Genomic DNA, 15,028 nt, shown 5'->3' with positions numbered 1-15,028 from the left:
ACTGGGAGAGCTTAATATATTTCTTAAAATCGATCATCTAATACAGATGGCTAGATCTAATTATCTTAGTAGTTACAAACATACAAAGGCAAACATCATACCTAAGACGTTTAACAAGGAGGAGAAATGTAGCTGTCACAATAAATTGAGTTGCTATCTTTTTATGTACTTTTCTTAAAGTTTCTCAAGTCCGTAAACATACCTGTCTTCCAAGGATTTTGCCTTATATTTTGGGGCAGGGCAGGGCAGTGCGGGGGAGGGGAAATATTGCTTCTTAATCTGGAAGTCCAATGCTGGTTTTATTTCTATTATTTATTTTGGCATTGCATGATTCAAGTATCGGATTAAAAAAAAATATCTCAGAGAGTATGCAGGCATCTGTGGTCCTTCACCTTACAGAGTGAGTGATCCATGCAGACAAGGGCTGAAATCATAGCAACACAATTCAGAAACTAAACTGCATATATTTGCACTCTTATAATATTTTTGGACAGAGAAATGTTTGTCCATTTATTTCACATCTGACTATGTTGATGTCTTAGGAGTCATAGACTGATTTCTACTAAGAAATCTTAATCATCTAGGCAAGGAGCCTTTGTATTAGCAGCATTAAGACTACACAGTTAAGTGATTTGCAGGAATTAATTATGCATTTCTTTTGACTAAGCCATCAAAAATATATTCTGGACATTTTTATCAGGCCTGGCCTTAGAAACTGAAATATTTTACTTCTGTAATGTATATGTTATGCCTTCTTTTTTATTAAAAGGCTCAGCATAGAGGAAAAAGGTTTCTATGATGCATTTTGTGCAGAAATGGTTTACTGTGCTACGTGAAGTATCTGTACCACATCTAGTCGAAGTTTTTATCCTAAGTTTCAAAAATATGAATAATTACGCCAGAAATAGAAAAAAAATGTGGCATTTCCAAGCCAGTAAAATTTACTTCTGACAAATTTACATCAATAAGTGTTATTTTTGCATATATTATCTGCAAAGGAGTTTTGGAAGTAGCAGACTTGTATGTTCTTGTGTATATACAGTGACCTACTTCATAGATGTAGACAGAATTGTGTCTGTAAAAGTATGTAAAGTGGGTCTGCAATGTAAAAACATAGTTTAAAATAGTCTTATTGAAGGAAGCATTGAAGCAGCATCTTTTACATAAGCTCTGAGATATACTAAGGCAGTAACAGTTATTCATCAGGCAATCTCAAAGCATTTCACAAAGGCAACAAAGTATTTTTTCTGTTCTAAAAAATGGAAGGATGACATTCAGAGATGGATTTTTACAAAGCATCAGGAACTGTAGTTGCTCATAAACACAAAAATCAGACACAAAGGTCCTCCCTGAGACTTAAGGAGATACCTGTCTTGACATCATTGAAAGCCCTTGCAAAATTAAATGAACTGTAGCTCTGTACGTGTTGTTGAAGCCGAAAGAAGTTGCCCAGGGACCTCCAACAACTCAGTGGCAGAGCTGGCAAAGGCATTCCTGCCTCTTGGTTCCTTATGCCAGGTCCTTTCCTCTTCACCACCACTTCATCAATGCGTTGCCTGAAAAGTGAAATCGTCATTGTTTTTCCTATATCAACATTAAAATAACATGCAAGGAGAACTGAACATGAAGAGGTGGCTCATTTGAGGAACGCTGACAAGACATGCTGGACTCAAGTGAGCCGGAAGCACTTTATGACATGTTCAGAACTTGGAGACTGAATTACAGTTTTAGTAATCATCAGCTCCCCTTCTTTGTCACTTCTTTGTTTAATATATTGCATGGCAGAGACTTATGGTACAAGTTTTATAAGCCTGCAATAAAAATATAACAACTGTTGTATTAAATTATTTAAGTTGTAAACTGTTGTAAAAAGCAGAAAAAGTTATATCTACATGGAGCTAGAAAAAAATGTTATGATGAAGTATAAAATATATTGTGCTGATTACTACAGAATTTTTGCCCAGTTTAGCATATTGTAAATCTTCAGTTGGCCTTAAGAGTGGAAGTGCAAGTAGATTGTTCTAAAGGATTGTGGCAAGAGGCTTAAGAAAAATGAAGTTAAAATTAGATTTATCATTTAAAAACAAATCAGCAAAAATGTGACAGCAAACAAAAAATGTCTAAAAGGTGAGAGGAAAATAACAGCCAAGTGAAGGATCAATTAATTTTAAGCTTCCACATTCCTCCTGAGAGAAAGCTAGAATTCTGTTGGAATAAATAACCAACTTCTATATTTTAAGCAAGTAGATTATTATTTTATTCTTTTGCGCTATGCTTCATTAAAACGAAATGTGCCAATAACTTTGAATCTGGCAGTATTGATGTTTGTAGCATTTCAAAGTGCTAGATTTACCTAGATCAGTTACTAAAATTGCAAACTGAAACATTTGCAGGAGGACACAAAATATACTTAGCATGAAGTTCTGAATATACATTATAAGATCCAGTTAGTTTTCCTTTCTCGTGCCTCTTTGCTCTTGGTAAGTAAAAAATGCAACATTATTATTATTATTAATACTAATAATAGTAGACCTTTAGCATCTCCATATTTCACCTTTTTGACTTACCAGATTTTTTAGGGCTTTAATGACTCTGAATGTTCTTGTGGCAGGTTGTCAATGAGTTTCCTTTGCCCTGCAAAGTGATTTGGCAAAAATTCAGCTAGGCTGAGCATAATTTATTGCCTTCCTTTCTACCAACATGTGCTTTCTGCAAAAGCAAAGAAGAGGTGATGGCCTGATTCTTCTTAGCAGTGGTGTAATTGAAAATGTAACTTGAAAGAGAAGCCTACTCATTCAGCTAATGTAGTGTAGAAAATACTAGTAAGACCACTCCAGTGGTTCCAGGAGAGAAGTGTCTCTCTGCAAACAGATGCTGATGGCTTCCTACAGCCTGTCTGTCCTTCTCACAGCTGTCTTCTGCAATGCAGCGGGTATGATATTCCCTGACAAGTTAAGGCCCATGGCATAAAGTATCAGTGTTGACCAAAGAGAGGGCTGTGTGGGCATCTTTGCTTTCCTTTAAAACTGACATCTCTTCTTGAACAATTTATTTCCCTCTAGCAGTGCTACAGCATTGTTAAAACCAGATCTCATACCTCAGATCACATCTTTAAAACAGAAGGAGGCACGAGGATAAATCAAAAGGATGTTTTGCTGTGCCTTATAGGTTGGCCTTCTGTTTGTGGGAAAGATAAAGGTCACCCTTCCATCACTTGCACTTCATGTTTCTTACAAGTGGTTAAAGCATCACATCCCTTTGCTTTCTGAGCATTTTCAGTTTCATTAATCCAGTATCTCTTTGACATAACATAGATTTTGGTGGAGATGTGGCTTAAGGCTCCAGAAGCAGAAATTCCTGTTGAAAGAGCCTAAAGCCTACAGGTAATTTTCAAGTAACCTGTAAACCACCCCAGCAGTTGATGTTGGTGGAAGAACAGCAGAGGCCTCAAGTGGTTTGACAACACGTGCAGCAATGCTTTTCTGGGACAGAGATGTTAGCTTCCAGAGATCCAAACGCAGTGTGAGCAAAAGGATGATTCCACTCTTGACCACTGTGTTGTTTGTACATGTGCCTACTGTGGTGTGTTAATGAGAGGAAGAAGAGGTGGGTCGTAATTTGAGGTCAGTTGTTGGCTTTTCCATAAATTACGTTAGCCAATCATGTAATTTTGGTAGTTTTCTGACTTAGTTTCTTACCTGTGCTACTTTCCTTTTTCAGCTCACTATTTTTTTGTGTTGATGGTAAACTCTTTGTGGTAGATCTTTTCTGTTATTTAGTGTTTATTCAGTGCCTGATAAAATAGCACATAAGTCTTGCTGAAGGCTTTTATAAATTCTGCTGTTAATAAATTCAAGTTAGAGAAAAAATTACTTGCAGCTCACATCACTATGTAGCCAAGTTTCAGACGCTTTTTCTTTCATTTTGCTGTTGGTTGACACAGTTGAATGACTCTCCCAGTCTCCTGTTCCCAAACCTATAACAAAGTATGAGCTCACATCATTACACAGGAAGCAATTAGCACCAAGATTTATTTGTCATCCTTGGAGGCCATGAAGAGGAACAAAAAATTTCCATCTCGCTCCTTTTCTTCCTTGATTGTAGGGAATAAGAAGGTACTGATACCTTTGGTCTCTGCAATACAGGATAAAAATCCAATTAATGTAAATCTGCCAGATCAAGGAAAGGTAGTTGTGTGGCTACTGAGAGCCCAAAGACTAATCAAGAGCCTCCAGCAGCACAATTTGCCCATTAGAACAGAAGCTGGGGTTTATTCCATCTCTAAATACAGGTCTACCCTAATTTTTAGCTTGTTCCAGCTAATTTTGCAGAAGTTGTCAGATGTCAGGCTGGCAACCAGTCACTAGATGCGTTCCACAGAGATCCATCTTAGGGCCAGCACTCTTCAATGTCTTCATAAATGACTCAGACACAGGACTTGAGGGAATACTAAGTAAGTTCGCTGATGACACAGAACTGGGAGGAGCTGTTGACACTCTTGAGGGCAGAGAGGCCCTGCAGAGAAATCTGGACAAACTGGAGAACTGGGCAATCACCAACCACATGAAGTTTAACAAGGGCAAGGGCCGGGTTTTGCACCTGGGACATGGCAACCCTGGCTGTACATACAGACTGGCGGGTGAGATGCTGGAGAGCAGCTCTGCAGAGAAGGATCTGGGGATTCTAGTCAACAGCAAGGTGAACATGAGCAAACAGTGTGCCCTGGCAGCCAAGAGGGCCAACCATCTCCTGGGTGTATCAAGCACAGCATTGCCAGCCGGGAGAGGGAGGTGATTGTCCTGCTCTGCTCTGCACTGGTGTGGCCTCACCTGGAGCACTGTGTGCAGTTCTGGGCAACACAGAATAAAAAAGATATAAGCTTATCGGAGAGTGTCAAGAAAAGGGCTACAAAGTTGGTGAAGGTTTGGAGGGGAAGCCATATGAGGGGCGGCTACAGTCACTTGGTTTGTTCAACCTGGAGGAGACTGAGGGGAGACCTCATCATGGTCTATGGTTTCCTCACAAGGGGAGGAGGAGGGGCAGGTGCTGGTCTCTTCTCTCTGGCAACCAATGACAGAACCTGAGGCAAGAAGATGTGCCAGGGGAGGTTTAGGTTGGGCATCAGGAAAAGGTTCTTCCCCCAGAGGGTGCTGGAGCACTGGAACAGGCTCCCCAGGGAGGTGTCACAGCCCCAACCCCGACAGTGTTCAAGAAGAGACTGGACAATGCCCTCAGACACATGGTGTGAACTGTGGGGTTGTCATATGCAGGGACAGGAGCTGGACGCAATGGTCCTTGTGGGTCCCTTCCAACTCAGGACATTCTATGATTCTATGTAATCTACTGTGCATGCTCCTCAGCAGGTGTAAACTAGCATAGCTACAATTTACAGAAGCTGAGAATCTGGTCTAGAAACTGAAAACAATTATTCCATCAATATTATTTTAAATTATCACAGCTTAACTTGACATAAAGCAAGGATTATATGATCTTCTTTGTAGCCTATCTAAAGATGCTTGCCATGAAGTACTTTAGAAACCTTTTATATTATTTGTAGACTAAATTATCCCATCAGCAGATGTATGTTGTGTTTACTGGTTATACAAACATCTCTTCATGATCAGGCCTTTTGAATGCAGTGTGTCCAATCAGATAGTTCTTCAACCCATGAGTTTTAGCAGACTTGAATAAACCAACAAATGTGGAAGCTGTACCAAAGATATAATTTGGGGATGTCAAAGCACTTAACAAACATTGTTACAACCAAGTCCATGTGTAACCACTGAAGGACATATTTGCTTCAGTATGTCTCATGACAGCTTCTTAAAAAATATACTTAAGTGAATTTAACACTTGTGAAAGGTGCCAGATTGACAGGCCCTGGAGATAAAAGTTCTTGAATTACCAGCAGGCACAGCTGAGCTTCCCACACACATTGCCCCACCAGTGTCCCCAACCCTACCTGGAAGGCACAGCCACCAACTGTCCATCATCTTGCAAATCTGTGCCATCTCATGCTCTTGGACTATGGGCCAAGAGTCAGTAGCTGTAATGTGACCTAAGGGTGAAAAGGCAAGTTTCATAAGTACTGCACAGGTGCTGTTGCAGTTGATCATTTTCACACTGAGTTTTCAATTAATCTGAAAATAAAAATCAAGGAAGTGCACATTTATCTGATTTTGCATCCAACAAAAAACCTGTGTGTGAACCTTTAGTGAATCCTGCAGTTTTATCTGTTTGCATAAGCACGTTCAGGTGACTATACGAGCAAAAATGTGCCTGCAAGTACTGTGATGTGCATTCTCAGATGCGTCTTTAAAAAAAATTTGGTCCTTACTGCTTCGTATGTTTATAATAATCTGTCTCCATTCATAACTCATCCCTGTTTGGTGTCATTACAGCCCATCCTCCCCAGAGATTCTGAACACAGCTGGCACACAAGTTCAATAAACATCCACCCCTAGAAGAGACTGGGTCGTTACAGGGTTGACAGCACACAGGGAAAACAGGCTCGTGATCTTTGCACTCTGTCATGGTTTTAGAAAAAGCACAAGTTCTTCCCTGAGTGATTGTACTCAGAAGATTCAGCCCTCCATTCTCTTTGAAATTATATTTAGACCTCACTGTGAGTACTGGAAGGGCATGCTTAAGTGTTTCTTTATTTAGTGCACAAGGTTAATGACATTTCAAACATAAGTCCACATTTATAACCTTGTATAGGCTGATTCTCAACCTGTATGTAGGACATGGCTAAAAACAGAACACTGGAAAACACAAAACAATGAGTTTTCATGCCCTACTATTTTCTAAACCATAGCCAGCAGCTTGAAAGAATTATTATGGAAGCTAAATCTTAATTAATTCTTTCTACTGAGAAACAGACATAACTAATGTGCAGAGAAGCTCAGAAAAACAAATGTTTATCTTTAAAAAAGTCACATTTCTTTCTGCAACTTGCTGTTGATGTGCATGATAACACACCTAAATTGACTGGTACTGTGTGTACTTTGGAAGGTAACTTCTGTATATCCAGAAAAAGTTAGGTGGTGTATAATTGCATTAGGGATGGCATTTGGTATTGAAATTGGAATAGTTATAAATTTCAGTATAAAACCTCATTTGATAATTATGATTGCCTGATTTGCTTACCTTCTCAGCATTTGTCACCCTGTGCAGCCCTAGGAAGAGTCCATACCAGCTTTCAAACTTTAGATTTCAAAACTTGGGAGGAAGTTCAGGAGAGAATATATACTTGGGAGAGGATATTTTAAGATGATAGTATACATGAATTCTCCTTAAATACCTTGCCTCATCTACCCTCAGTTCTCATGTGCAAGCACTCTGCTGGAGAAAAAAAATAGATGGACCATTTTAGGTCATCTTATCCTTCACAGGTCTGTTATCTTTCGTACGTGGTTTCATGTTTTGTCTAGCTTAGTTCCAAATGTCCAATGTAGCTGGGTTAGGTTTTGGTTTGGGCTGTTTTTTTCTGTCTGCTGGTGTTTGCATTTTATTACACAGTTCCTAATTTATTAGCATGTTATACATTCAGCTTCAATCTGCTCTTTATTACCCACAAGTAGTGCTAAGTCTTTTTTCATCAACCAGCTTTCTAAGATTTTTGAGCTAGTAGCTGGCCTTTTGCTTACAGAAAGGCAAAAGGCTTTTCTTGTCTGCTAATAAGAGGAGAGGAGGGAAATGCCAGGGACCTTCTCTTACAAAGTGACAATATTTGTATACGTCTCCCAGAAAAATGCAGAGGAAGGGAAATAGATGTTTACCCGTTTTTCCAAAGATATACAGTATACTTGGGCACCACTGAAAACATTATTTAGAGGCAAAGGCTTCCTAGTGTTTACCTACGGTGTTCTGAAGCTCCCTGGATGTGTCTCAGTTCATTAGTTTGAAGACTCTTTATAGATGTGAAGTATTATTTTTAATTTTGTTTAGAAATGGTCAGAAATTAGTATTCCATATTAGGGAAGGAAAAAAGAGAGTTTCTTTCATGACTCAGTTAAACAGAAGCTTTAAGAAGAATAGAAAGGGGTTGGTTCATTCCCATCTTCATGTAACTTGAATTACAGGGTTTAGTAAGTGAAATGGATCACAAGCTAAACCCTGCAGAGTCCAGAAAGCTCTAATTAACGCCCACAGTGAGTAACTTTTCTGAAATTGGTCTTTAATCAAACTTTGCTCTGAAAACAAAACAAGGTATCGTGGCAGCTTGATGAAAGAGATGCATTGCCAAGGCTGACAGGCCCACAATCAAACCAGCACTAAAAATAACTGTTTTGTCTGCTAATTTTCTTTCAGATGCTAAAAAATACATTAGCTACAGTCTAAAAAAACTTCCACAGTTACTCAGCCAAGTGACTCAGCTCTAGAAAAGTGAGGTTCCTGCAAATGTTAATGCCCATCCTGATTGTCAGCGGGCCCTCTTTTCTTTCCACACCCTCTCATCAAAGCAGAAGAAGAGCTGAGAGGTTGGTGAGGCTGGGAGGAGAAGAGGCAACTTCTGGATTCCTTCAGAGCAGGTCATTTGAGGCCAGCGGTCCCCCTCCTCTTGCTGCTGGTGGTGCAGAGCACAGGCATCCTCAGGGGCTAAATACTTTGGATTAAAATAAACCAATCACTCATCTTTCTTGTATCTCCCATAAACAGTAAGGTCCATGACTGCTACCTTGCACACTCCCAGCTTCTCCTCACTGATGCTTAGAGCAGGAGTTATCAGTAAGGCATGCAGGGAAACACAGCTCATTTTCTTCTTCCTCTGCTCTGCTGTAGAAAGAGTTGCTCCAACTCCTGTGTGTACCCATCCAAGCCTACAGCAACTTTCATTATGTTTTCACTGTAGCCTGTGTAAAATCATTGCTAGAACTGTTTTTTCAGGTTCAGGATGGATTCCAAAGGGACAAGAAGTTCACTGCACAAACAGGACTAGCAGTAAAATATAATAAAACTCTTCATTGCAGATTGTCTCAGTACAAGAAAGACATGGACCTGTTGGAGAAGGGCCACCAAGATGATCAGAGGGATGGAACACCTTTTCTATGAGGACAGGCTGAGAGAGTTGAGGTTGTTCAGCCTGGAGGAGGATCTGGGGAGACCTCACTGTAGCCTTTCAGTACCTAAAGGGGATTATAAGAAAGATGCGGACAAACTTCTTAGTAGGACCTGTAGCGACAGGACAGGGTTTTACTCTGAAGGAGGGGAGATTGAGACTGGATATAAGGAAGAATAATTTTTTACAATGAGGGTGGTGAAACACTGGCACAGGTTGCCCAGAGAGGTGGTAGATGCCCCATACCTGTAGACATTCAAGGCCAGGCTGGACAGGGCTCTGAGCAATCTGATCTAGTTGAAGATGTCCCTGCTCATTGCAGGAGTGGTGGACTATTATAGATAACATTTGAAGGTCCCTTCCAACCCAAACTAGTCAATAATTCTATGAATTCATTTGGTGAATGGTCTGCTGGATGAAGTGTTACCCTGTTATCCTGTTACCCTGTTTTGTATATATCTGTGCCTACATCCCACAGTATTTTATGACCAAAACAACAGAGTCCTATCAGTCTGGATCCTAATGAACATATCCTTCACATAAAATGTTGCAGTCATGTGAAATGGTTCTTTGGTATTAGGGAAAAGCCAAAAGAGGATAGCTGACTTCGGCTTTAGTGCTTCCAGTCCAGGCTGTATTTTTACCTGTTATGTAATTACTTGAAAAAGACATTTTCACTGTTGGAACTAAACCTAGTTTGGTGTGAGAAGCAAGAAGACTATCAGTATAGATGGGCCCATAAATGCAAGGCAAACTTCAATGAAATCAGACAAATCATTGAGGATACAATTTTATGAAAGAATTGTTCGCAAATCAGACTTGTGCAGATCTGAGTGGCTGTTTTGGCATCTGACCAGGCATGTGTTTGTAGAGACCTGTGTTCCAAATGCAACTGCAACTCCCTCTGTAATTTCTTTTTTGTTTGGTTGGTTTTTTAATTTTGAGGTATGTATAGTTTACAAATAGGCCGGAAAAAGTAAATTTGTTTGTTTGTTTGTTTTTTAATTATGCCAGTTAGTTTTTAATTTTTTAAACAAATGTTATTATGTATTTACCATGCAACAGGAAAGTTCATTCATCAACTGTTGAATTTGGAAGAAAGGAAAGAAATCTAGACACAGCTTAACAAATCTTAACAGTACAGATTAGGTTTTGAAAGTTATGTAGCAAAGAACACAGATTCTTCGACTGTCATAGTTTCAAAGACTGGCTTAGGTAATCACAGGTTTAAAGCAGCTTCACAGCCTTATCCAAATTTGTATTTGTCATTTGTCTCATATATCATGACAAGACTTGCCCTGTAATTCAAAGCAGCTGCTTAACTTGTATTCAGCTGAATATCCCAGGCCAGAGTGATTGAAGTGCATCATTGGTATTGCATGAAGGAGTTTATATCATCTCAGAAGTTGTGCCTAGTCTGGTTTGCCAAAAGGTGCCACAGAACTCCCCCTGTTACTAGTCCTTAACAAAATTCAATTACACGCCAATCATTAGAAGTATGTAGAGCATCGCTATCCTGATATTGTAAGTAGGCAAAGACAGACTGTAACTTGCTCAAAACCAGAAGGACCAAGGGAAATTAGTGTAATAACAGGATAAATAATCAGGAGTGTTTGTCTTCCAAAGCAAGTTCTATTTCCATCCTCCTAATTTTATTGTTGATTTTTCTCTTTTTGTTCATACGAATGTTTCCCATGTGGAAAACAAACAAACAAAACCGAACAAGACTGACTTCAAATTTTATAATTTTGGAAGAAATTTATAAAAGCATTGAGTAACATATCTTTGGCCAGTTTTCCCTGGAGCTCCTGGGCTCTTAGTATTTTTGGAGATCCAGCTGATATGTTTTCAAAATGGAAATACAATTATTCAGAGGATGTTGCCTCCAGTTTTGTTGTGAGCAGAGGATTTTGAAAACACAGTCCCTTAAAAGAGAAATGACCAATATGACCAGCATGAAGTGATATCAAGAATAGTAAAGGAAACCATGAGGTACCATATGAAAAGCCAAATATTGGACTATGCAAAATGTCCACATTATTGTCATTTAAAATCTTTACAGCTGCAACAAAATTCAGCACAAAATCATATTTTGCTAAGTGACTCGCCTCTATATTCCAACAGTATGTTTTTGTTTACTGGGCTTATTTCGGTCAGAAAGGTATAAAAGAAAATGAAGCAAGGCAATTGTACAGGTTTTGTTTTAAAATCTTACATTCTGCTATATCATTTTATATTATCTTAAGTAAAAGTGCAGGAAAAATCCTGCACTGATTTCTCTGGCACATAAGCCTCATAAACAGCAGCAAAAGATTTTTTTTTTAAAAAAGCACATTTTCTTTCCTTGCTATGGTTGTAAACCACAGAGACAGACAGATGGATGTTTAATAAAGGAAGGGGAGGTCTCCAGTTCCTCATGTTTCACCTTTTCATTGCTCTGCCTGATCATTTAGGGCAGAGGCTTGTTGCAGACAGCTTTAATTAAACTACACTGCAAAACTGTATATAGATCAATGGAAATGATCCGTAACAAGAGACTAATCATGTGTTTAGCAGTGTTCAGTCCAGTTCAATCATCCTCTACCATTTCTGTGGCTTTACATACACGTGGCAAAGCCTCAAATGTGTATATGTATTTTTTAATCCATCTCATTAGTGACCATATGCTTTGGCTTCAAGGGAGACAAGAACTGTCTCCAATCTGCCAGGGATTTAGGGACATCAATAATTTGTGAATAGTCATGTTGATACTGGTCGAAGGGTTAAGTGTTCTGCGTACCAGGGGCACATCTTTTGGGACTGGAACTCTTAGTCAACTGTAAGGAACCTGATCCCCTATGACGCTTCTTTTCAAAGAACATGCTGCATGTCAGATCTCCACAGCTGAAACAATGGAGCTTTATTAGCTCAGGGATTTAAAAACCTGCTCTAAGCAATGTAACAATACCTTTTGGTTAAAAAGTGAAGGAAGGATGGTAGTAATATGAAAGTGATTTTTTTTTTATGTACTGGGCTAAATGCGATCTTCCTCTTTGTTACTGTTTTCCTGTTTAATACGAGCTATTAGATTACTCCTCCCCTATAAATATCCAGTGAAGCAAGAGTATGTCAGCAGTAATGGGGATCTGATTTTGGAAACGTAAGTGGAGTCTGTGGCCTCACCTCATACGGCCTAAATCCTGCTGAAGCCAATGACAGCACAGATATAAAAATCATCTTCCTAATCATTTGAAATGACCCTTTAGGGGCTCTGAGGACATTGTTTTATCTACTTAGTGTGAAAAGCCCCTTTAAAAACAATAGCTTATTGTGTTAGGTTGTGTCATCTTATATGGAAGGGCTGCTGATGCACATCTAAGGTAGAATGTTTTCATATCAAACTATTTGATTTATAAGTATAATAAACATTTAGAGGCATATGTCCCAGATTTTCATCCACATTTCAATTGTATGTGTAGGCTTTGCTGCAACAGTTCGCAATAGAAAATGTGGTCGTCTTTGGGAAAGGTGGCTCTTCCTGGCTGTCAGCCAAGTCCACTTGGGCATGTTCAAATGTAAATATTTATGGCTATTTTGACCACTTTAAAAAAAACCCAAAGAATGGAGTTACATTTCCAGATAGGCTCACTTTCAAATTCTCCCTTTGAAAGTAATACCTCAGTCTGTTTTGGTATTTTAATGCTGTTTCACAGCTTTTAAGCCTGTGAAAATAGTTAAAGACTAAAATTATATTTTCACAATTTTAAATGAGGAAAAAAAGGAAATGTAATTTTAATAGGGTAGAGTTGGTGATTTTTGAGGTCATTTGCCTTCCATTTCCACTTAATGCCTTCTGAGCCAGCATAACTATAAAGTTTTCTGACATCAAAGTTTAGAATGAAATTTTTAGCTGATGCTTAATTATCAGGTCACTGCTGAGTATCTGCGATCCAAAGACTGAGTCCCATTTTACAAACAACGTGAAGAAGTCCTTTGACCTTTGAGGTGACTGTTGATCTTTTGCTCACCTTTGTCTGGTTTTACCTCTAATATCAATGACATTAATACTGAAGGAAGTCAGCAAGATTTCAAAAGACTGGTACTATCTGCAATATTTTGTTGGCAGCATTGCCATGATTACATTAATTTATACTACTGCTGCCAGGTAACAAGGGAGAAGAGTTTTGGCTTCAGTGAATACAATTGCAAAATCCCTCTTTTATCGTGGATGAAGTAACGCTTTGAACTGCCTATTCACAGTTTCACAGGCAGTGATGCCAAAAAATAAAGCTCTGACAGTCTTCAAGTTCTGCCCTCTTTACACCCTCGCTAGCCAAGATTGCTTAGTGTTATAAAGAATTGCCATAATCACAGAAGCTGCAGACAGAAATAGCTTATTGCAACCAAAACCCATACAGGCCATACCTTACCATCAGGAAGCTGTCTTTTGGAGGGGCATTTGGAAGGTTTTCAGCAGCCATCTCTGAGGGTTCTGTGTGGCTGGATTTCTCACATGTCCAGTGAGGCTGTAACATGTCCAGTAGCATCTTGATGCTGAGTTTAAATTTTCCATTCTTTTTCTTCCATATTCTCCTAATTAAATCTTCTCCATTATTAATTCTGTTCCTATAATGGACTTCAAATTTACAAACTTCTGCCACACATACCTGTCCATTTAGAGCTCCTGACAGCCACATTAAAATGGCCTACTTTAACTTCCAGTACATTGATGCACCACAGTGGGACTTGAGAGTAGAATTTTGTTTACAAAGTACTACATGCTGATCATCCAAATATCAAAAATGACAAAGAACTTAATTTCAACTGGCCTTCAGTTATTTTTACTACTTGCACTTATTTTCAGCTTGCTGTATCTGTAATCAACAGACCACTCACTCAAGGTTAGAAACATGTTTTTTTAACTGATTTGCTGAATTGTGGCCTTAGGCAGTATGTAAAGTTAATCTCAAATTAGTTGATGAGGAGGCAGGAGATGATGATTCTTCCTTCTATATAAAGGGAAAAGTTAAAGTTGAATTTAATTTCCTTTTGTTAATTGTTACTTCACAATAATTTTCAAAAATTTATTTAGAAATCATTTTTAAGAGATACGAGACAATAGAAAATGAGACAGAGAGGATTCATTAATTGTTTGTTTCTATTTCAGGACTGCAAGTATACCTTGAAAAATATTTGGGCAAGAAGACCCCAGCTCTGATTTTAGTACCTGTGGTGGATTTACCTGGCAAGGAGCTTATTCATGTAACGTGCTGGCTAAGCTAGCAGTTTAAAAGAGATGAGTTGATATCAAAACACACATTCCATCCAGGAGAAAAAAAAAAAAAAAAAGGAAAATAATTGATCATAACTGTGTTGGATATTTCATTAAGCAATATTGTTTGATTTAAGCAAAGTCATGTTAATGATGCCTCATGATATGTGACAGAATCAGCTTTGTATGAATAATAAAGATTTCTTTTCAAAATATCGTGGGTTTTTTCTCACTTATTTCTAGATATGTTCTGGTAATAGCAGGTGGCTCTTGGGAGATGTCAGTTGCTCTGATCACATCAGTTCTTTTGTTTGATATATTTAGGCCTATTTACAACAAACTGATTATAACCAGAACATTAGCTCCAATACAGTTTTAAAGATTTGATTCCTTTCAATTCTATGTTGAATTTACTTACTTCTGGCCAACTCGGAAAGACCTTTTGTGGCCAGATATTAAATCTTCTCTTGCACCAGGGAAGAATTACTCAGAAGGGTATTCAGGATGCACATTTTACCAAAGCACATAACGGAGATGATGGCCAGACTGCAGGATTTGCCACCCTGCTTTCCAAGGCAATAGTGGGTATCCTTGTGCTTTACATCTGGCAGACAGCTCTTATTAAAGGGCTACCAGTGTTCCCCAGGGCTTCAGTCTTCTCCAGAAAATCAAGAGGAGTTTTACCACTGCTTTCATTAAAACAGCTTCAGACACGC

At 38.7% G+C, this 15,028-nt stretch overlaps 1 protein-coding gene across 3 annotated transcripts in view; it reads left to right on the top strand.

Moving 5' to 3' along the window:
- Window positions 1–14,521, top strand: part of DPH6 (diphthamine biosynthesis 6) — a 200,734-nt gene extending 186,213 nt beyond the window's left edge. For all 3 annotated transcript variants that reach the window (XM_082057967.1, XM_082057966.1, XM_082057968.1), the window contains exon 15: window positions 14,208–14,521. In XM_082057967.1, coding sequence (XP_081914093.1) covers window positions 14,208–14,323 — 116 coding nt within the window. In that variant the 3' untranslated portion in view covers window positions 14,324–14,521. The remainder of the gene's footprint in view (window positions 1–14,207) is intronic.
- Window positions 14,522–15,028: the final 507 nt, after the last annotated feature.

This window comes from Streptopelia decaocto (assembly GCF_964273445.1).
Source record: "Streptopelia decaocto genome assembly, chromosome: 7".
NCBI lineage: Eukaryota > Metazoa > Chordata > Aves > Columbiformes > Columbidae > Streptopelia > Streptopelia decaocto.
This window is presented reverse-complemented; position numbering and strand designations above follow the sequence as displayed.